Source organism: Leucopleurus acutus (genome assembly GCF_964270905.1).
Source record: "Leucopleurus acutus genome assembly, chromosome: 3".
NCBI classification, from domain to species: Eukaryota; Metazoa; Chordata; class Mammalia; order Artiodactyla; family Delphinidae; genus Leucopleurus; species Leucopleurus acutus.
Window position 1 is genome coordinate 40,296,270 of NC_139145.1, and position 21,648 is coordinate 40,317,917.

Genomic DNA, 21,648 nt, shown 5'->3' on the forward strand with positions numbered 1-21,648 from the left:
GCAATCCCTATCAAATTACCAATGGCATTTTTTATGTAACTAGAGCAAAAAATCTTAAAATTTGTATGGAGACACAAAAGACCCCGAATAGCCAAAGCAGTCTTGAGGGAAAAAAACCAAGCTGGAGGAATCAGACTCCCTGACTTCAGACTATACTACAAAGCTACAGTAATCAAGACAGTATGGCACTGGCACAGAAAAAGAAACACAAATCAATGGAACAAGACAGAAAGCCCAGAGATAAACCCACGCACCTATGGTCAACTAATCTATGACGAAGGAGGCAAGGATATACAATGGAGAAAAGACAGTCTCTTCAATAAGTGGTGCTGGGAAAACTGGACAGCTACATGTAAAAGAATGAAATTAGAACACTCCCTAACACCATACACAGAAATAAATTCAAAATGGATTAGAGACCTAAATGTAAGACCAGACAGTATAAAACTCTTAGAGGAAAACACAGAAGAACACTCTATGACATAAATCACAGCAAGATCTTTTTTGATCCACTTCCTAGAGTAATGGAAATAGAAACAAAAATAAACAAATGGGACCTAATGAAACTTAAAAGCTTTTGTACAGCAAAGGAAACCATAAACAAGACGAAAAGACAACCCTGAAAATGGGAGAAAATATTTGCAAACGAATCAATGGACAAAGGAGTAATCTTCAAAATATACAAACAGCTCATGCAGCTCAATATTAAAAAAACAAACAACCGAATCCAAGAATGGGCAGAAGACCTAAATAGACATTTCTCCAAAGAAGACATACAGGTGGCCAAGAAGCACATGAAAAGCTGCTCAACATCACTGATTATTAGAGAAATGCAAATCAAAACTACAATGAGGTATCACCTCATTGTATACACTGGAATATTACTCAGCCATAAAAAGGAAAGAAATTGGGTCATTTGTAGAGACACGGATGGATCTAAAGACTGTCATACAGAGTGAAGTCAGTCAGAAAGAGAAAAACAAATATCGTATATTAATGCATGTATGTGGAACCTAGAAAAATGGTACAGATGAACTGGTTTGCAGGGCAGAAGTTGAGATACAGATGTTGAGAACAAACGTACGGACACCAAGGGGGGAAAGCCACGGGCGGCTGGGGATGGTGGTGTGATGACTGCGCGATTGGGACTGACATGTATATGCTGATGTGTATAATAAGAATACTCTACCTAGGGACTTCCCTGGTGGTGCAGTGGTTAAGAATCTGTCTTGCAATGCAGGGGATGCTGGTTCGATCCCTGGTCGGGGAACTAAGAGCTCACATGCCGAGCACCACAACTAGAGAGCCCATGTGCCACAACTACAGAGCCCACGCACAACTAGAGAAGCCTGTGTGCCACAACGAAAGATTCCGTGTACCACAGCTAAGACCTGATGCAGCCAAAAATAAATAAATATAAATTTAAAAATAATAATAATAAAAAAAAGAATACCCAGCAAGGCTCTCATTCAGATTTGACAGAGATATCAAAATCTTTACAGACAAGCAGAAGCTAAGAGAATTTAGCACCACCAATCCAGCTTTAAAACAAATGCTAAAGAAACTTCTCTAGGTAGGGGGAAAAGAAACAACAAAAGAAGGGACCATAACTAGAAACAAGAAAATCACAAATGGGAAAGTTCACTGGTAAAGGTAAACATATAGTAACAGCAGGAAATCATCCACACACGAATAGGATATCAAAACCAGCAACCACGAGCAGATGAGAGTACAAATGCAGAAAATGGGAACTGCATTTGAAAATAAGAGCCCAGCAACTTAAAACCACCTTTTATGTATGTAGACTGCTATATCAAAACCTCATGGGAACTGCAAACCAAAAAACTATGATACACACACAAAAAAGAAAAAGCAACCCAAACACAACACTAAAGATAGTCATCAAATCACAAGAGACCTACAAAAACAAAAAGACCTGCAAAAGTCAAAAACAATTAAGAAAATGACAATACGAATGTACATATCAATAATTACCTTATATATATAAAAATTAGAAATGAAAAAGGAGAAGGTACAACTGACACCACCGACTATACTACAAAGCTACAGTCATCAAAACAGTACGGTACTGGCACAAAAACAGAAATATATATCAATAGAACGGGAAAGAAAGTCCAGAGATAAACCCATGTATCTATGGTCACCTAATCTATGACAAAGGAGGTAAGAATACACAATGGAGAAAAGACAGTCTCTTCAATAAGTGGTGCTGGGAAAACTGGACAGCTACATGTAAAAGAATGAAATTAGAACACTCCCTAACACCATACACAGAAATAAACTCAAAATGGATTAAAGACCTAAATGTAAGGCCAGACACTATAAAACTCTTAGAGGAAAACACAGGCAGAACACTCTTTGACACAAGTCACAGCAAGATCTTTTTTGATCCACCTCCTAGAGGAATGAAAATAAAAACAAAAATAAACAAATGGGACCTAATGAAACTTAAAAGCTTTTGCATAGCAAAGGAAACCATAAACAAAATGAAAAGACAACCCACAGAATGGGAGAAAATATTTGCAATCAATGTGACCGATAAGGGATTTATCTCCAAAATATACAAACAACTTATGCAGCTCACTATCAAAAAAACCCCAAACAACCCAATCAAAAAATGGGTGGAATATATAAATAGACATTTCTCCAAAGAAGACATACAGATAGCCATACTAAGTGAAGTCAGAGAAAGACAAGTATCATATGATATCACTTATATGTGAAATCTAATAAAGAATGATACAAATGAACTTATTTACAAAACAGAAACAGATTCATAGACACAGAAATCAAACTTATGGTTACCAAAGGGAAAAAGGGGGTAGGAAGGGATAAATTAGGAGTTTGGGGTTAACATATACACACTACTATATATAAAATAGGTAACTAATAAGGACTGACTGTATAGCACAGGGTACTCTACTCAATATTCTGTGGTGACCTATATGGGAAAAGAATCTGAAAAAGAATGGATATATATAAATAAATAAATAAATAAATAACTGATTCACTTTGCTGTACACCTGAAACTAACACAACATTGTATATCAACTAAACTCCATAAAAATTTTAAAAAATTAAGATGCTGATGTTATAAAATAAAGCAGCTACAAACAATTTGTTGAAAAACTAAAAGGAATGTGTTTAAAGACTTAAATGAGCATGATGGCAACGATTAAAAAAGAGAATCATGAAAAAGGGACAGAAATTATTTTTAAAAAACAGAACAAGAAAACAAAGACGAAAAGTTCAATAACTGAAATAAAAAATTCACAGATGGGCTCAACAGATTTGAATTGGCATGAGAAATCAGTAAACTTGAAGTTAGAGCAACAGACATCCAGTGTGAAGAACTAAAGGCAGAAAAAAAGATGGAAAAAAATGAACAGACCCTTCATTAATATATGTGATAAGAGTCCCATAAAAAGAGAGACAGAACAGATATTTGAAAAACAATGACTGAAAATCTCAAAACCGTGGTGAAAAATGTTATCTAAAGATCCAAGAAGCTCAGCAAACCCCAAGTATGTAGATCCGTATCTAGAGACACCAGAGTCAAATTATTCAAAGACAAAGAAAATCTGAACACAATGAAATTAGAAACAACTTATCAGGTATAGGGGAACAGCAAAATTATTAATACCTGATTTCTTACTAAAAACAATGAAGGCCAGAGGCAGCATAACGACACATTCAAAATGGTAAAAGAAAAAAGACTGTCAATCAACAATTAGATATTTAGCAAGACCATACCTCAAAACAAAAGCAAAATAAAGACATTCACAGATAAAGACAGAGAATTTGCTGCTACCATATCTGCCTTACAAGACATACTAAAGAAGTCCTTTGGACTGAAAGGAGATGATAAATTTTCATGAAGAAATGAAGATCATTAGAAATGGTAAATACATCAAAGGTTCTATAAATACGTTATTTTCTTTCTTCTTTTAATTTCTTTAAAAGGCAGAAAGATTTATAAGATAGTAATTACAACACTATATGGTTGGGTTTACAAAATATATTGATATAATATATGATGATGGTAGCACAAAGGAGGGGGGAGGAAATGGAGCTATACTGAGGCAAAGTTTCTATTTTTTACTGGAATTACGTAGCATTAAAGTAGACTGTAATAAGATGCGTAATGTAAACCACAGAGCAACCACTAGGAAACTTTGGCTAAGAAACAGATGGTTAAAAAATCAGAAGTATTAAAATGATACACTAAAAAAATTAACACAAAAGAAGGCAGTGAAAGAAACAGGAATAAAAAAGACAAGAGAGGGGCTTCCCTGGTGGTGCAGTGGTTGAGAGTCCGCCTGCCGATGCAGGGGACGCGGGTTCGTGCCCCGGTCCGGGAGGATCCCACATGCCACGGAGCGGCTGGGCCCGTGAGCCATGGCCACCGAGCCTGCGCATCCGGAGCCTGTGCTCCACAACGGGAGAGGCCACAACAGTGAGAGGCCCGCGTACTGCAAAAAAAAAAAAAAAAAAGACAAGAGACATGCAGAAGACAAAATGGCTGATATAAGTATAACCATGTCAACAGCACAATGTGAATGGACTAAATACTCTAACCAAACAGCAGAGATTGTCAGACTGGAATCAAGAAGATCCAACCATATGCTATCTATAAGACACACTTTAGATTCAAAGACACAAATAGGGTGAAAATAAAAGGATGTAAAAAATATATCATGCAAACAGTTAACCATAAAAGAAAGAGTAGCTGTCTTAGTCAGTTTGGGCTGCTATCAACAAAAATACCAAAGACTGGTGGCTTATAACCAACAAACATTCTGGAGGCTGGAAGTCTAAGATCAAGGGACTGGCAGATTCACTGTCTGGTGAAGGCCTGCTTCCTGGATCATAGGGGTATTCTCACCATAGCCTCACATGCCAGAATGGTCAAGGGAGCTCTCTTTGATCTCTTATATTAGGGCACTAATCCCATTTATGAGTGCTCTACCCTCATGACCTAATAATTTCCCAAAGGCTCCATCTCTTAATATCATCACATTGGGAGTTAGTTTTTAAGATGTAAATTTTGGGAGGATTAAAACATTTAGTCTATAGCAATGCCTATAGAAGTATGAGACAAAATAGTTTTTAAAAAAAGAGATATTGCTAGAGCAAAAAAGGAACATTTCATGACGATAAAGGAGTCAATAACTCAAGAAAATATAACAGCTATAAATGTATATGCACTTAACGGCAGTTACAAAATACACAGAGGACAAACTGCCAGAACCTCAGAAACTTCCCATGTGCCCCTTCCAAATCTGTAATACCCTCTCTCTCACCCCAAGCTCATATCCCCAGCCAAACACTCAATTTGTTCTTCATAAATTAACCTGAAGGATAATTTATGGATTATTGACTGAGGTTAGCATAGTTCTAAAAATTTGTAATATTCATTATGCTTTTTTTTTTTTGCGGTACGTGGGCCTCTCACTGTTGTGGCCTCTCCCGTTGCGGAGCACAGGCTCCGGACGCGCAGGCTCAGCGGCCATGGCTCATGGGCCCAGCCGCTCCGCGGCATGTGGGATCCTCCCGGACCGGGGCACGAACCCGTGTCCCCTGCATCGGCAGGCAGACTCCCAACCACTGCGCCACCAGGGAAGCCCGACAGGTACTATTATTATCCCACTTTACATCAAGTTAAATGATGGAGCTAGGACAGATCTGTCTAACCTTTTATGCTTTTAACCACAAGACTATATTTTCTTCCACAGGTATGGAAATAAAGAATTGTTCACAGGAGGAAGTAACTGAGCAAGGCACAGGAACTGCTATAAAAAGGTAATAAGCACAGAGCTTATATGTTTCACTGTCTTAAAGAAAAAGTGACTTTAAATTCCCTTGCTACCAAGAATTAGGGCACTTGAAAAGAAGATGACACTGCTCTAGAACATGTCATCAAGTCCCAGAGATCTGATGTTTAGTCATTTTGAGGTAGAGGTTTATGTTAAAAATAAACCTCTACCTCACTGAATCAGGGACTTGCACCACAGGTCTTGGGTTATTCTTCTATAGTTAATCCAAGGCCATTTTTCACTGAGTTAGCAAAATGGATTCCTTGCAGAGGGATGAATTCAATCTGCAAGTGTTTAAAACTTATTCTTTGCCTTTACAAATACAGGGATGCCCGGGATCTTTTATTTTATTATGTTTTCCAGGAAATTATTTTCTTGCGTCATCGGGTAAAAGAAACTCACATGTTTTCCCAGGTGGCTGCTGAAGATGGCAGAGGGGCAGGTCCTGATGCTCAATGGCCGAGGCCATCTCCTGGGCCGCCTGGCGACCATCGTGGCCGAGCAGGTGCTTCTGGGTCAAAAGGTGGTGGCTGTGCGCCGTGAGGGCATCAACACTTCTGGCAATTTCTACAGAAACAAGTGGAAGTACCTGGCCTTCCTCCGCAAGCGTATGAACACCAACCCCTCCCGCGGCCCCTACCACTTCCGAGCCCCCAGCCGCATCTTCGGGCAGACAGTGCGAGGCATGCTGCCCCACAAGACCAAGCGAGGCCAGGCCACTCTGGACCGCCTCAAGATGTTTGAAGGGTTCCCGCCAGCCTATGACAAGAAAAAGCGGCTGGCGGTTCCCGCTGCCCTCAAGGTTGTGCGCCTGACGCCCACGCGGAAGTCTGCCTACCTAGGGCGCCTGGCTCATGAGGTTGGCTGGAAGTACCAAGCAGTAACAGCTGCCCTGGGGGAGAAGAGAAAGGAGAAGGCCAAGATCCATTACCGGAAAAAGAAGCAGGTCACGAGGCTACGGAAGCAGGCCGAAAAGAACATAGAGAAGAAAACTGACAAATTCACAGAGGTCCTCAAGACCCATGGATTCCTAGTCTGAGCCCAATAAAACTGACTGTTTATTCTTCATGCTTGGCCTGGCCTGCCCTTCCTCCATTGCCACCCTAGGATGTGGGGGACCCCCAGGGGTTGCCATCCAGGTGCCACAGGCAGCCTGGGGCGTAGAAGACTGGATATAGCGAAGGGGCCTTAGCCACTCCTGTTTAAGAAAGGCCTTTTTAAAAACTTTTAAAAAGTTATAAGGGCTGTGCAGGCGTAATTTGCCTGTGACCTGTTCATTCATGAGAGTTTTAGGACATGGGCAGCTGGAACAACCAGTGCTGTCCTAATACCGGCAAAAGTGAGCTGGAAGACCTAATTGGAAGGGACCCCCTGTATCGCTTACAGGGAGTCTGTTTAAGCTTCCCACGTGGTCGGATACTATACTCTGCAGCTGTTAAGATGTGAGAGAATGCTTTGGCAGCATGAGTCTGGGGTTCTAAAAGGTGTTTATGGAAGGGAAGTACAGCCCAAGGGGTCACAGGCATAGCCCTTGTGTTAGTCTTCCCTATATTTTGTGAGCCAAACTAATAATTTATTTTTAAAGAAAAGAAATTCACATGACATGGGGAACAGTACTTTCTTAAAGATGAAAGTATTGAAATATATCACAGAAAACCATCTCAACTGCATGCTTCTTACTTCTATACTAATCAATTCTCCAGTTATTTTGAAATTTTATTACCACACAAATCTCTGGTGTCCCAGTCTGAGTCTAAATGAGGTTCTCTGTTTTGACAAATAATGCCACTATAAACTAAGTTAGGTTTTAAATGATTATCTGACAAACAGGAAGAAGGTAAGCATTTCGGAAAGGATACAAACTTGGTCTTAGTTGATACTAAAATTTAACTAGATCACTGAGGCAAAGATGGACTTTTAAAAACAGCGCTGGGAGAAGTTGGTAGTCATTTGTAAAAAGATAAAATTAGATTGCTATGTCACACCATACACAAGAATAAACACTAAGTGGATTGCAGACCTAAATGTAAAAAGTGAACCCATATAAGTACTAGAAAAAAACAGGTGAATTCCTTTTTAAGCTTAGTTGTTGGAATGGCTTTCTGTGACTCAAAATCCTAGAGAACTCCAACTGATATAACTTTAAATACTGGCGTAACCTGGCAAAAATGTCAGGTGTTCAACCATTCCCTTATCAATCATAAAACAACCACTCTCCACCAGAGACCCACTCAATGAAGTGGCTGGCTAGGGATATTCCCTATACTTTAGGTCAGTGAACACAACATAAACACACTTGACTTGGAACTTAAAAGTGTATATCCCTTCTATCATTATTTCATTATTAAATGATAAAAATTTGCACTTGCAAAAAATTTTTTACATTAAAAAAAATCTTCTCTTAACACGTTACTGACCGGGGGATTTTTGCAGAAACTAACGCCTGTGGCCAGCAATTTGTTATGTAAGTGAACACTGAAACAGCCACATTTGAGTAAGTATCAACAAATTTTTGCACTTTATTTGAAACTTTGTACGTCTTACTAAAGCATTCTAATATTTTGTTAGCGCGTGATAGGCAGTATAGCAGGCACCTCTGTGTAGGGGAACAGAACATCTATTACAAATATACCGGGTTTCACTGCACTTTCCCCTGGAAGAGCAGACTCTACACTTTCTGGCAGCATTTTTCTTTTTTCAGTCCTGTGGGTATTATTTCCTCTAGAATATGTTCTTTTATTTTACCTGATAGTCGACAAGGTGGATATTTGCGGGGGGCTCTTTTAGAAATGCCACAAGAAGGACTAGGTGCGGGACCACCACTACATTCACCAGCATGGTCAGTTACCCATTCCCTAGCTACTGCTAACAAAAATTGCTTGTAAGTCATTTTATTCTGTGCATTAAAGCTACAATAAATCTTAAACGCATTGAATAAACCACAATTACTCAAAGAGAAACCCACTTTCTTATACCATTTTCAAGTTTTCTGGAAGATACTGAAGTTTGCCAGATATGGATCAGGCTGATCAACTCCTTTCATATATTTATTATACTCTGATATACAAGTGGGCTTAGTTATCTGATAGCCAGTCCTCCTGTCTTCCTTTCCTGTAGATGCCATGGAGGCGTCATGAATAGTTGTCACCATGTAGACTAACCTCTTGTCTTTCCATAGAAGAATCATTTCTCCCTTCAGTAAGAATGTCATTTCTCCCCTCTAGGTTTTTAGATATCTCCTTTAATTGGTTTGGTAGACCACGATTCTCTCTTATAGCCTCAAAAACTCTGGTTTTATTTTTCAACAATATTTCAGATGTGGACACACTGTTGTAAATCCCAAGGTTGCATATATATCCAGTTTCACTTTCCCTAACCATGCTGACCAGAATTCCATTATTTTGTAAGTTTTCTGGGATTATAGGTTTTGAATCTGCATCATCCTCTCCACTTTCATCGCCTCATCAAGTGATAGCTCTTGTCTGGGTATATAGATTGACTGGAACTTTGGTAGAAAATAATCCAAAAGAGGTTTAACTTTTGAAATTCTGTCTGCAGGAAGTGGAGTTTCCGAGGTATCGTTAAAGTGAAGAAACGTCATTATTTGTTTGAACCTTCTCGTCATAATCTTTGGAAAGATAGGTATTTCATGTTAAGTGATCAGTCGACCAATATTCTTTCCAGTGTGACTTTCTTATTTGTCCCATCAAAATTATTAATTCAAGAAACTTCTTCATGTCACTATTGGTCACATCAGTCCATTTTAAAGCCTCATCATACTTTTATATGATTTTTCATTCTGTTGGTGATTCAAGTTTGTTTGAGAAGCGACCAACTCGAAAAAGTCATCACCAAAAATTGTTATTTCACTAACACTTTGTGGCTGGTTATATTTAACAGTTACACCTGACACACCTGTAAAGTCTTCTAATTTTCGTGAAATGTTGTCTTCAATCCACTCTTCTGTAGAAGCAACGGAGCATTCTCCCGCACCCTAAGTTTCATTTTCACTTTCCGTGTTAGAATCAATCACTAAGGTTTTTTCTCTTTTTATTGGTCTAATACTCACATCCTCTGAATCAGAACTATACTCTGAAGAACTATCATCTTCTGAGACACTAGTATATATGTCGCTCGGACAATCAGAGAAAGTATCTGCATAAAATTCACTGAAAAATTCTTCTTCATTCAAAACTTCACGATGCGTCATTTTAGAAAATATTATGGTAATAAACTTGCATTTATAATATACACAAGGTTGGAACAAAAACCTAACGGAGGAAAATGTGAATGATAACGGCAATCATAAGTTGTGTAATGAACCCTTGATCAATTTAAGCTCTAACAACTTAGCATGGTGATATTAATTAACTGTATCATTCTCTAAAAACATATTGATACGTCTCTGGTCAATAACATTCAGGTAACAAAAACGTATTAATATGTCTCTGGTCAATAATGTGTTAATTAAATAATTCTACAGTGAGCATGTGTTTAATAGACAACAGGGAGAAAAACAAGAGGTTCACATCAGCAAGTTAACTTCCATACTGTAACTCTATCAGCAGCTATCTGCTTCCCCCTGCAGCTTTGTAAAGTAACTGCTACAAAATAAAACTTGGCACAAACTTAGTCAAGCACAGTAAGCAGAGATCAATCACACCTGGGTAAAAAGGATGATTAAAAAAAGCTACACACTTGCTAAAAGGCTGGAAAGTGGAAGCATATGCAATAAAACTTTCTGCTTCAGTCCTATTTAGGTGGGATAAGGAAACCTCAAACTGAAACGCCTAGGGACACCAGTCCTACAAATTATTCTGAAGGGAATTCTTTATCATTAAAAAGGGAACAAAAGCTTCAGTTTTGTTTTCTTTGAAATCTGACATCACTTGCTTTACAGATATAGACACACTTGCTCTTTCCACAAGTCATTTTTACTAGTCCTCTAGGAGATCGGAGGGAGAATCTCTAGATTTCAGTTGTAGCTAGAACCTGACTCTCATTAAGCCTTACCCTTCTGAGGAAAGATGACTGATATTGAAAATACTTCCTTGTTTCTTAAGTGAGAAAATCCCATCTCCCAAAACTCAATTTAACAGAAATAAATTTTCTTATTTTGGTGCTGCTTAAATTCTGCCCAACTCCTTCTTTAAGTTTTTTAGACCTTGAGCACAGATCAGGGTAAAAGAAAATATCCTATTATTAAGCTCTTCGGATGCTGGATGGAGTCACTATACAGGTTAATCAATACTTCTTGTTTTGGAAGCTTAGTCATCTGTGTCCATCTAGCCCTCTGTCTCCCAAAATGTGGCCACAGTTCTACCTGAACCAAAATGATCTGGGAGATAAGCAACAAGGATTTACCGTATAGCACAGGGAATTATATTCAATATCTTGTAATAACCTATAATGGAATATAATCAAGAAAAAATATAACTGAATCATTCTGCTGTATACCTGAAACTAACACAATATGTAAATCAACTATACTTCAATTAAAAAAACCAAAAAAACCTGAGGATGCTTATTAACAAAGTAGATGCCACCTCACAAGTCTGTGGTATCAAACACTTCTGAGGGCTTTGCATGTTTAGTAAGTTTCCTGTGATTCTTAGACACAATTAAGTTTGAGAACCACTGATCTACACAAAGAGATCTTCCTTAATAAACACGGGAAACAGTAAATGCCACTTTAACTTCTCCATCAGCAGATAACTTCCAAATGTTTTAGGTTAAAACAACCCTTACTTCCCCTGGTTTAAACACAGAATCAGAAATCTAAGGTCCCTTCCTTAGAGACTGTCATACAGAGTGAAGTCAGAAAGAGAAAAACAAATATTGTATATTAATGCATATATGTGGAATCTAGAAAAATGGTACAGACGAACCTGTTTGCAAGGTAGAAATAAGAGACACAGATGTAGAGAACAAACATATGGACACCAAGGAGGGAAAGCTGGGGGGTGGTGGGGGGGGTGGGGGTGGGGGTGGGGGTGGGGGTGGGATGAATTGGGAGATTGGGATTGACATATATACACTAATATGTATAAAGTAGATAACTAATAAGAACCTGCAGTATAAAAAAATTAAATTAAAAAAAATCTAAGGTCCTTTCCAGTTCTTAAATTCTAGGATTTTATTTAATCACTTGCCAATAGCATTCATTAAACTCAATGCTGGTAAACTCTAAGAAATTGGTAAATATGGCAACCTTAGTTCAAAAGGATGCCCATTAAGGGAAACAAATCAGAAAGGGTTTTCTCATAAGGTTAACAGAATATGCAGGCCACTATAGAAAAGTTACTGAAAACTTTCTGGAAGCAACCAAGAGAATTGTTCCCTGCAAACATGTCCATTGTTACAACACCGATAAGATTATGAAAATATTGCAATGAGGCAGGAGAAACATGGAAATCAAAAGGATTAAGTAATGTGGGATTTAAGAAAAATGAGAGCGACGGGGGAAAGACTGATACAGAACTTTGGCACTAAACCAATACTTCAATAATGGCTCCTGTTTAAAGACTACACAGCCTTAAAGGAAAAAACAATCCTTTACAGTTTCAGAACCTAAGGAAAACGTTTTAAAATCCCAGAAACCATATGTTGTGAGCCCACGTTCACCAAGCAACAGACTTTTGTATCTATTACTTAACTGGATCTACGCATTTGTAAATGAACACTATGTGCCGACAACTGGCACCAGGGAGCAAATCCATTAAAAGGACGAAATCTGCATTTGGGCTTACAAATAAAAAAGCTTTTTCATTTGCAAGCAAGAATTAAATCACCAGAGCCCTGACGAACTCCAAGTCCCTCCATCATCTCCGTATTTGTAAAGGGCATCACCAGCTACCCAGTAGCCAAAGCCAAGGAATCAAGCTTATTTCTCACTCCAGCCCTCCCAACTGAATCCAGTATGTCTCGTCAACTCCACTTCCAAAATGCAGCCTGAAATCATTCACTTACCTTCACTCGATCCACAGTTCAAGCTACCATCATCTTCGCCCAGCTCGCCATGTTAGGCCCTAGCTGGTCCCCGTGCTCCCCTCTGCCCCCACCCTCTGCGTTCTCTGCACAACCACCAGAATACTCTTAATAAGATGGAAATAACTTTCATCTTTCCGCTGGCTTAACTACCCATCTGTTTCCTACTGCACTTGGAAAAAAATTCAAATCCCTTACCATGGCTCACAAAGTGTTCCATCATCAGACCCTCTCTTATTTCATCCCCCGATTCTCTTCCTTAATCACTATGCTCCCACTAATGGCCCTTCCACTCCTTGCATGCCAAGAATACAGCCACACCTGTAGGGTCTTTATACTAACTGCTCCCCTTCTATGGAATATTTTCCTCTCAGATACACATTTGACTCCTTTTCCCGTCCAAGTCTTTCCCGAAATGGCACCTCCCCAGAGAGGCCTTTCCTGACCAACCAATTTTAAGTAGTCCTGCCCATGGTTCCAACTCCCATGCCTACTTCACTTCATCTTATCATTCCCCCCACCCCACCCATACCAACTAGAATATACATATGAGAGCTGTGTGTCTTATTCACCATTGTATTCCTAAGTGCCTCAAACAATGCCTGGCATGTGGAAGAAATGCAAACATTTCTTGAATAAATGAATGATAAAATCTCTGTAATTTGTAAGACCAATTACTGGCCCTCATGGGAGAGAGAAAACATTATTCAGCTATTTAATGAAGGAAGACTATGTGCAAGGCCCCATGACAGTGGTCCTCAAACTTTAGTGTGTGCACAAGAATGAGAGAATTTATACGTGAGGCATAAGAACCCCATTTTGACAAGCAGCCCACAAAAGATGATTCTCTTACATCAATATCACCACAATGCAGTATATTCCATAGGTCCCCAAACTATAAGCATCTTTGTATCAGAATATTATTATAGCAATAATTCTCATCTGCTACCAGATATGTCTTCCTCAGCCAAGCCTTTAAGAATCACTTATTTGGGGCTTCCCTGGTGGCGCAGTGGTTGAGAATCTGCCTGCCAATACAGGGGACATGGGTTCGAGCCCTGGTTTGGGAAGATCCGACTATGCCACGGAGCAACTAGGCCCATGAGCCACAACTACTGAGCCTGCGCGTCTGGAGCCTGTGCTCCTCAACAAGAGAGGCTGCGACAGTGAGAGGCCTGCGCACCGTGATGAAGAGTGGCCCCTGCTTGCCGCAACTAGAGAAAGCTCTCGCACAGAAACGAAGACCCAACACAGCCAAAAATAAATAAATAAATTTTAAAAAAAGAATCACTTATTTGCTTTGCAGATCTAGTACATCTCAAATGTAAGCTAAAATCCTATTCCTCTAGGTAGTCATAGCTACATTTAAGGTTTCACAAACAGTTAAGATTGCTGCTGAAACAAACACACACATAGTGCTTTCCTTAAGAGATTTTGCCAGTTTTAAATGAATCTTAACTGCCTTCCTCCTCTGTTACTCTTGATCTGCTGAGAACCGGCACCCTCTTGAGCCTGGATCATCTTCTCAGCCACAGGGCAAGTCAAGTCAGCTTAAATAACAGACTTTAGCTTTTTTTTTTTCTCTTTCTTTTTTGCGGTACGCGGGCCTCTCACTGTTGTGGCCTCTCCCGTTGCGGAGCACAGGCTCCGGACGCGCAGGCTCAGCGGCCACGGCTCACGGGCCCAGCAGCTCCGCGGCATGTGGGATCTTCCCGGACCAGGGCACGAACCCGTGTCCCCTGCATCGGCAGGTGGACTCTCAACCACTGCGCCACCAGGGAAGCCCCAGACTTTAGCTATTAATACTTGATACATTTAGTAATACATATATCCTATGATAGCATATCTTTCCCAAATCCTCAAAGGTCAGCTTTATGTGCTTTTTTCTTTAGTAGAAAGTCCACCCTGGTTGTAAAGAATCAAGTTTTTATTTATATTCTCAAATTGGAATAACTTTTATTGTTGTTGATCATAAATGTAATACATGCTTACCATAAAAAAAGCAAACATTACAAAATTATATTAAATATAAATGAAAACTTCCCAATAATCACACCCTTTAGAGCTACTCACTTTTTATAATTTGGTGTATATCCTGCCAAACTTTCATGTATAAACATATTTTCACACAGGTTTTTTAACGTAAAAGGAATCATCACTGACTGTTCCATAACCCTCTATAAAGAGAAAACACCTGGGTGTCTCCTCTACTCTCAACACTCACTCTGAACACTTCTGTGACCAAATGTGTAGCAGTTTCTCCCACACCAAGCAACTCCAGCTCTGCAGTGGACTCCAGCCAATGTCCTAAACTTTAACTCAATTCTGACACTATCTGCCTAGAGATAGGGTCAGACCCCACAGGTTAAGCACTGAGTTCCACAAGACTGGCTCCATCCTCACTTCAGATACCAACTGCAAGTCCAGGCTGTCATTTCTACTTTTTTTGGTCTGTTTATATATTTTTTCTTTTTTTCCTGTAGTTGATGTACAATATTATATGTTACATAAAAGGTGTACAATATTATATGTTACATAAAAGGTGTACAACATAGTTATCCACAATTTTTTAAGATTATACCCCATTTATAATTATTATAAAATTTTGCCTATATTCCCTGTGTTGCACAACATATCCCCGTAGCTTATTTATTTTGCATATAGTAATTTGGACCTCTTAATCCACTATTCCTATCTTGCTCCTCCCTCCTTCCCTTCCCCAATGGTAACCACTAATTTGTTTCCTGTATCTGTGAGTCTGTTTCTTTTTTGTTATATTCACTAGTTTGTTTTACTTTTTAGATGCCACATATAAGTGATATCATACAGTATTTGTCTTTGTCTGACTTCTTTCACTTAGCATAATGCCCTGCAAGTCCATCCATGTTGTTGCAGTCACCTCTGCTTTTGACCCATGGGCTATAAGTTGGCGGCTTCCACGACCACCTCCTCAGGTTCAATTAATTTGCTAGAGGGGCTCACAGAACTCAGGAAAGCAGTTTACTTATTAGGTTACCACTTTACTATAAAGGACATAACTCAGGAACAGTCAGATGGAAGAGATGTATAAGGCAAGGTATGTGGGAAGGGGCACTGAGCCTCCATGCCCTATGGATGTGTACCCTCCCACCACCTATATGTGTTCACCAACTACGAAGCTCTCTGAACCCAATCCTTTGGGTTTTTTATGGAGGCTTCATTAAGTAAGCATGATTGATTAATCACTGGTCATTAGTGATTACTGGTCATTAGTGATTAACTCAACCTTCAGCCCCTCTCCCTTCCCCAGAGATGGGGGTGGAGTGGGGTGAGGCTGAGAGCTCCAAACTCTGACAACTAGACCTCATCCTTAGGGGCTTTCCAAAAGTCATCGCATTAACATTAACTCAGGTGTGGTTGAAAGAGGCTTGTTATGAGTAACAAAATGAACCTTTATCTCTTTCCACCTAGGAAATCCCAAAGGTTTTAGGAACTCGGTGCCAGGAACTGGACAAACACCAAATACATGTTTATTATAAATCATATTATCACACCTGCTTATTAATACATTTAACATTCAGGCATTACTCCATGCCAATACTAATATTTATCTCTTTAATGACTACATTGTACACTACCACATAAATATGCCAAAAATGTTTAAAGTAATACCCTCTGTTCAACATTAGTTCTAGTTTTCTAAAATTTCTAAAATTATGAATGATCCTGCAATGTATCTTTATATATACACCTATACATATTTTTAATAACTTCCTTAAAATAAGTGACTAGAAGAGAATCAGGTTTAAAGCTGTACTGTCTAATATGGTACTCACTAGGCACGTGTGACCACTTAAATTAACTGAAATAAAAAATTTAAAAATTCATTTTATCAGCTGTACTAGCTACATTTCAACTGCTCAACAGCCAGATGACTTAAAATGTGGCAGCCAATGGCCGGTGGCTACCATTACTGGACAGGGTAGATACAGAACACTCCCATCATTGCAAAAGGTTCCACTGGTAGCCCTGATCTAGAGAAATGTTCATATAAAAATTTGATATCTGTACCCCATAGAAATGATGTAGCAATCCAAACTCCCAATATCAGTACATGAATTCCTACCTCCTCTTCTTGTCAACATCAGATCAATGTTCTGATCTGAGAGATGAGACATGTTTTAATTTGCATTTAAAAATTATTAGTGAGGCTGAAAGTCTGCACATTTTGTGGCCATTTGTGTTTATTTTTGTTGTTGAATTATCTGAACTTTGTCTACTTTAAAAGAATCAAGCTTAAACATATCCTTTTCCCAATGACCCATAAAACCAAACCTTATGTGCAGCAAAGAGACATTTCTTCATCTGTTTCGCTGGTTTCCTAATATTAATTTCACAAAGATATTTATTAAAGCAGCATAAAAATAGCTAATACTACAATTGGGGTGAGTTACCCAGGTGTACACAGTTGTCAAAACTCACTGAGCGGGACTTCCCTGGTGGCATAGTGGTTAAGAATCCGCCTGCCAATGCAGAGGACATGAGTTCGAGCCCTGGTCTGGGAAGATCCCACATGCCACGGAGCAACTAAGTCCATATGCCACAACTACTGAGCCTGCGCGCCTAGAACCCATGCTCCGCAACAAGAGAAGCCTGCGCACCGCAACGAAGAGTAGCTCCCACTCACTGCAACTAGAGAAAGCCTGCACGCAGTCACAAAAGACCCAACGCAGCGCCACCCCGCAAAAAAAAAACAAAACAAAAAACTCACTGAGCTGTACACATCAGAGCTTAAACAATTTCACAACATGTAAATTATACCTTAATTTTTATAATGGGAATGGAGAGCAGAGTATGTAACATTTTGAGGCAAACCACTCAATTGTCAAACCGATGGCAATCCTCTATATCAGGGCAAAATATATTAAAGTATTAGAAAAGCATTGCTAACATTTTAACATTGACGTTTTGTCAATGTTTCTAAAAAGCCTGCACCAGTGATGTGAAAGCTGAACCAAACACTCACTTTCTGGAAAATCATTGCCCTGGTGTTACTGTACGGTACTTGATTTAATTTTCCGAGCCATTTCTGGTGAGGTCATTCATGAACTGGGCTCATTTCTGCCCTTTATCCTTCGCTTCTGGTAGCACACACTAACACAAAAGCTAACATATGCATGTTAAAACCAACAGATTTGATCTTGAAAAGTGCCTAAGGAAGGACACAGACAAGATGGTTTTCCTCACCTTCCACTACCTCCCCACTCCCATTCTTACACTGCACATTTACCATCTCAGTCCAGCACCAATCCATCATAACCTGTTCACTGAGTGAGCTCTTCAGAGGCATAAGCCACAAGTCTCATTCACGTTCTTTGCAAACTCAGATATTACAGTAACTCTTCATGCGACCTTGCTTACGGGATCAGAAGGAAGGATATATGGAGGACACTAAGCCTCTCCTTCCCAAAGTGAAGGCTTGCTCAGTTACTAAGCCCAGGGCAAAGTAGCAGGAAAGTGTGCATTTTATTAGGACATCTGCTTTGTAGGAAGACAGCTGTTTTTGTTATTAAGTTCTACATATTTTGGCTTTGGAATCAAGGAGATCTGGGTTTGAGAATCAGTTCTGCTATTTATTAGATATGTGATTTCAGGCAAGTTACTGTACTACTCTAAGCTGTTCTCTTATAGGGATGTTAACAGTATATGTCATAGGCATGTTGTGAAGATTAAAACGCAAGTAACATTTTAAGCTCAGTGGCTGGCACATTTCTGGTGTTTAACAAATGACAGCTACCATCACACACAATTCTGTTCCTCAAGAACGAACTGTAAATGACACAGGTCCCAGTCACTGCTCTCTGTAGCCAAATCATCACCACCAGGAAATCCAGGCAGTCTTTTTGCTAACAATGGATTAGCATAAACAAGCAGCATACCATAATTCTATAAAGTCTGACCAAAAAAATAGCCATTACAGGAATTTCAGCAGCCAACCATAGATCATTAAAAAAAGCTAAAAGGTATATATATATGTTAGAAACAATTACACAAGATGAACGTGAGAACTCAAAGTTCACAGGAAAAAAAGGAAATTTCTTTGCTATGCAGACACACTCAATGCTGCCCCACCATGCCACTGATTTATCTCAGATCCATCACTACTAGAACAATAAACATACAGATGGGCAAGTCACTCTTTACCACAAATGAAGCAGTCTATGATAGAGCATCAGTCACATTTATTCACTTTAAAAAGCAGTTTATATGACAGATCATGCACAATAAACAAAACACTTACCTTTTTCTCTTCATCTGGCATGTTTTTTTCCAGTTCCATTAGGTATTCTTCATCTAGTTCAGAGGAATTCACATCATTATCAGGTTTGTTCTCAACCTTGCCCACTCCTGGCTCTTCCTTCTCAAATGAGGCACTTGCATCATGAAAGCACTCCTCTTCTTCTTGGTCCTCCTGGGGATGGGCCTCAACATCGCTAAGCAGCTTGCTCTGGGAATGGTGATCTTTGGCATTAGACACTGGAGGGTCAACACGCTCTGCTTCCTGGAGCTCTGTTACTTTCAAACCATTGAACAGATCCTCTGGAACCCTACAGTTTTCTGACTTCTCCCCCATGCTGAATCAGTGAGGGAGGTGAAGGTGAAACTCTGGGAAAGAGAAAACATGTTAGGTAATGGTATCTATCTATCAAATCCTACCTATCACACCTAAACAAACAAAGCCCAAATCACACCCTAACTTCCTTTCACTGGAACTAATTTATTTATATATTCATATATAAAGGGTATCATACGCCCATAAATAATGCCAAATGTAATTTTAACTGATTCCCTTCTCAGAACTTCTTATAAGCAACGAGACACCGATTTTAATGTGGTTCTTCCACTTTCCACTGCTCTCAGTTTGTCGGGGTAGCAAAAAATAGGCAGAAGCGAAAACAATGGCAAGAAAAATGAAGCGTCTCTAATCATTTTTATTCAGAACGAATAGCCAGATCATAAATAAGGAACCACGGCCTGTCTTTCCAGCACCACCACACGAAGCTCAAAAATAAGTTTCTGGTGGAGCTAAAAATACAATCCGTGCCAAAAGAATAATCATCAACTTCCCCCACATGCGTGTGGTAGAGCCAACGCAGATTATAGTGGGAGGCCCTGGCTCAGGTGGCCCTAATCAGCATTCCCGAGGGGGTCAGAATCAGCCACGAAAAGCGTGGCTCTCAACCCTGGCTGCACAACGTTAACACCTGGGACGCTTTAGCAAGTTCTGCTGCCCAGATCTTATATTCCACAGATTCTGATTTGTTGCTCTGGCGTGGGGCCAGGGCACCTGTATCTTTAAAAAGGCATCCCAAGTGATTCTCACGTGCAGCCAATTGAGAACCAGTGCTGTAGAAGCTGAGTCAGATCGTCAGCACCGCCGCCCCTCCGGTCGCAGTAAAATCACGCCAACGACCCTTGCGTTGCGACAAGAACCCGAATTCGCTCCAGCTCGTCCCAAGAAAACTTAAAACAGCACGATTTTATTACGGAGACTTTGCCTCCACAGCAACGTTTTGTTTCTCCCCGCTCCCAGGTCTAGTGGAAAAACACAGGGGTTTGAGGCCTCAGAGTTGTGGGGGGCCTCGGGCCCCCATAGGGCCACCCCACCCTTCCTTCTCAAAGGTTCGTCCCGTAGCTGTGTCCCTCACCGCCAAGAAAAGAGACCTGTGGGGCTACTCACAGCTTCACAGCTCCTCTCGTCCTCACCTTCTTCGCCTCTGAGATCCTCTACTTCCGCTCAGTCAGATGCTCTTCCGTCGGCGCTGACCAATAGCGTCGCTGTTGGCAAAGCATCCTGGGAAATGTAGTAAAACCTCAGGGTGACAGGGCGTTGCTGTCGCTGTGTGACGTCATTGTACGGGCTTAAATATGAGCGACGGTTACCGTCTTGGGTTACGGCAAGAGTCCGCGCTACTACGCGCTGCAGGAAAAAAAGGAAAAGAGAAAGGCTGTTTCTATGATGTTCCTTTTACACCTCCGTTACGACCTCTTTCATGTCAGCTATGCTGTGTATAGTAGCATGAACCTGAAGCATGAACCTTGTCCAGAAATAAAGTTTTCCCTCTTACGTTTCTCAAAGTGTGTCTTTCAAGGGGTCTACCGCTAGATAAAAACAGTGTTGACAATAATACTAAGTTGTTATCTCCTTTTTCCATACTCCTCCTTTCATGCACGTACAATGGATTTTTCTAAAGGTGTCCTGTGATAGTGCGATGAACTGAACGCAGGAGGAGTGATGAGACCCCAGATGTCTTCTATTAAGGCAGAGGTTAGCAAAACTGTAAAACAATGCCACTCTTCTCACTATATATATTTTTTTGTTTTGGAAAACACAGTATCTATAAAAAGATTATTTATGTTGCCTATAATGGGTGTATTGTTATCTTAATGGACAAATTAACATTAGAATGTTTTCATTTCTACTAGTAAATATTGATAGGTATAACTCACATAAACAAAAGCTTTTCGTGGTCCTCAATAATATTCGAGAGTGTTAAGTGGTCCTGGAACCAGAAGTGAACTGTTGGCCTATACATTCATTCAAGAAATGTTTACTGAATGTTTATTAGACCCCAAGCATTGCCCACTAGGAATACAGAATTGAGATATCCCTTAAGGTAGCCAGACATGTTACCAGCAAGAACAGCAGGGTATTAGTTAGTTTTCTATAATTCACAGAATCTATTGCAGAGATAGCTGGGAGGGACTTTTTCCAGAAGGATATCAAATTTATTTCTTCAATTTATGTCTAAATGAGGTTATGCATACAGTTATATTTTTGTGT

The 21,648-nt window shown here is 39.8% G+C and overlaps 2 protein-coding genes across 3 annotated transcripts in view; one reads left to right on the forward strand and one right to left on the reverse strand.

Moving 5' to 3' along the window:
* The window catches only part of TTC1 (tetratricopeptide repeat domain 1), an 80,257-nt gene that overhangs the window by 34,082 nt on the left and 24,527 nt on the right, over window positions 1–21,648 (reverse strand). For both annotated transcript variants that reach the window (XM_082837334.1, XM_082837333.1), the window contains exons 2-3: window positions 20,545–20,784; window positions 19,105–19,469 (exon numbers count right to left, since the gene is read on the reverse strand). In XM_082837334.1, the coding sequence (XP_082693460.1) occupies window positions 19,105–19,437 (333 nt within the window). In that variant the 5' untranslated portion in view covers window positions 19,438–19,469; window positions 20,545–20,784. The remainder of the gene's footprint in view (window positions 1–19,104; window positions 19,470–20,544; window positions 20,785–21,648) is intronic.
* LOC309960500 (large ribosomal subunit protein uL13-like) lies at window positions 6,073–6,896 on the forward strand. The gene has a single exon (XM_082837335.1). It carries the CDS (start codon window positions 6,265–6,267, stop codon window positions 6,874–6,876), a length of 612 nt encoding a protein of 203 aa, XP_082693461.1. The 5' UTR covers window positions 6,073–6,264; the 3' UTR covers window positions 6,877–6,896.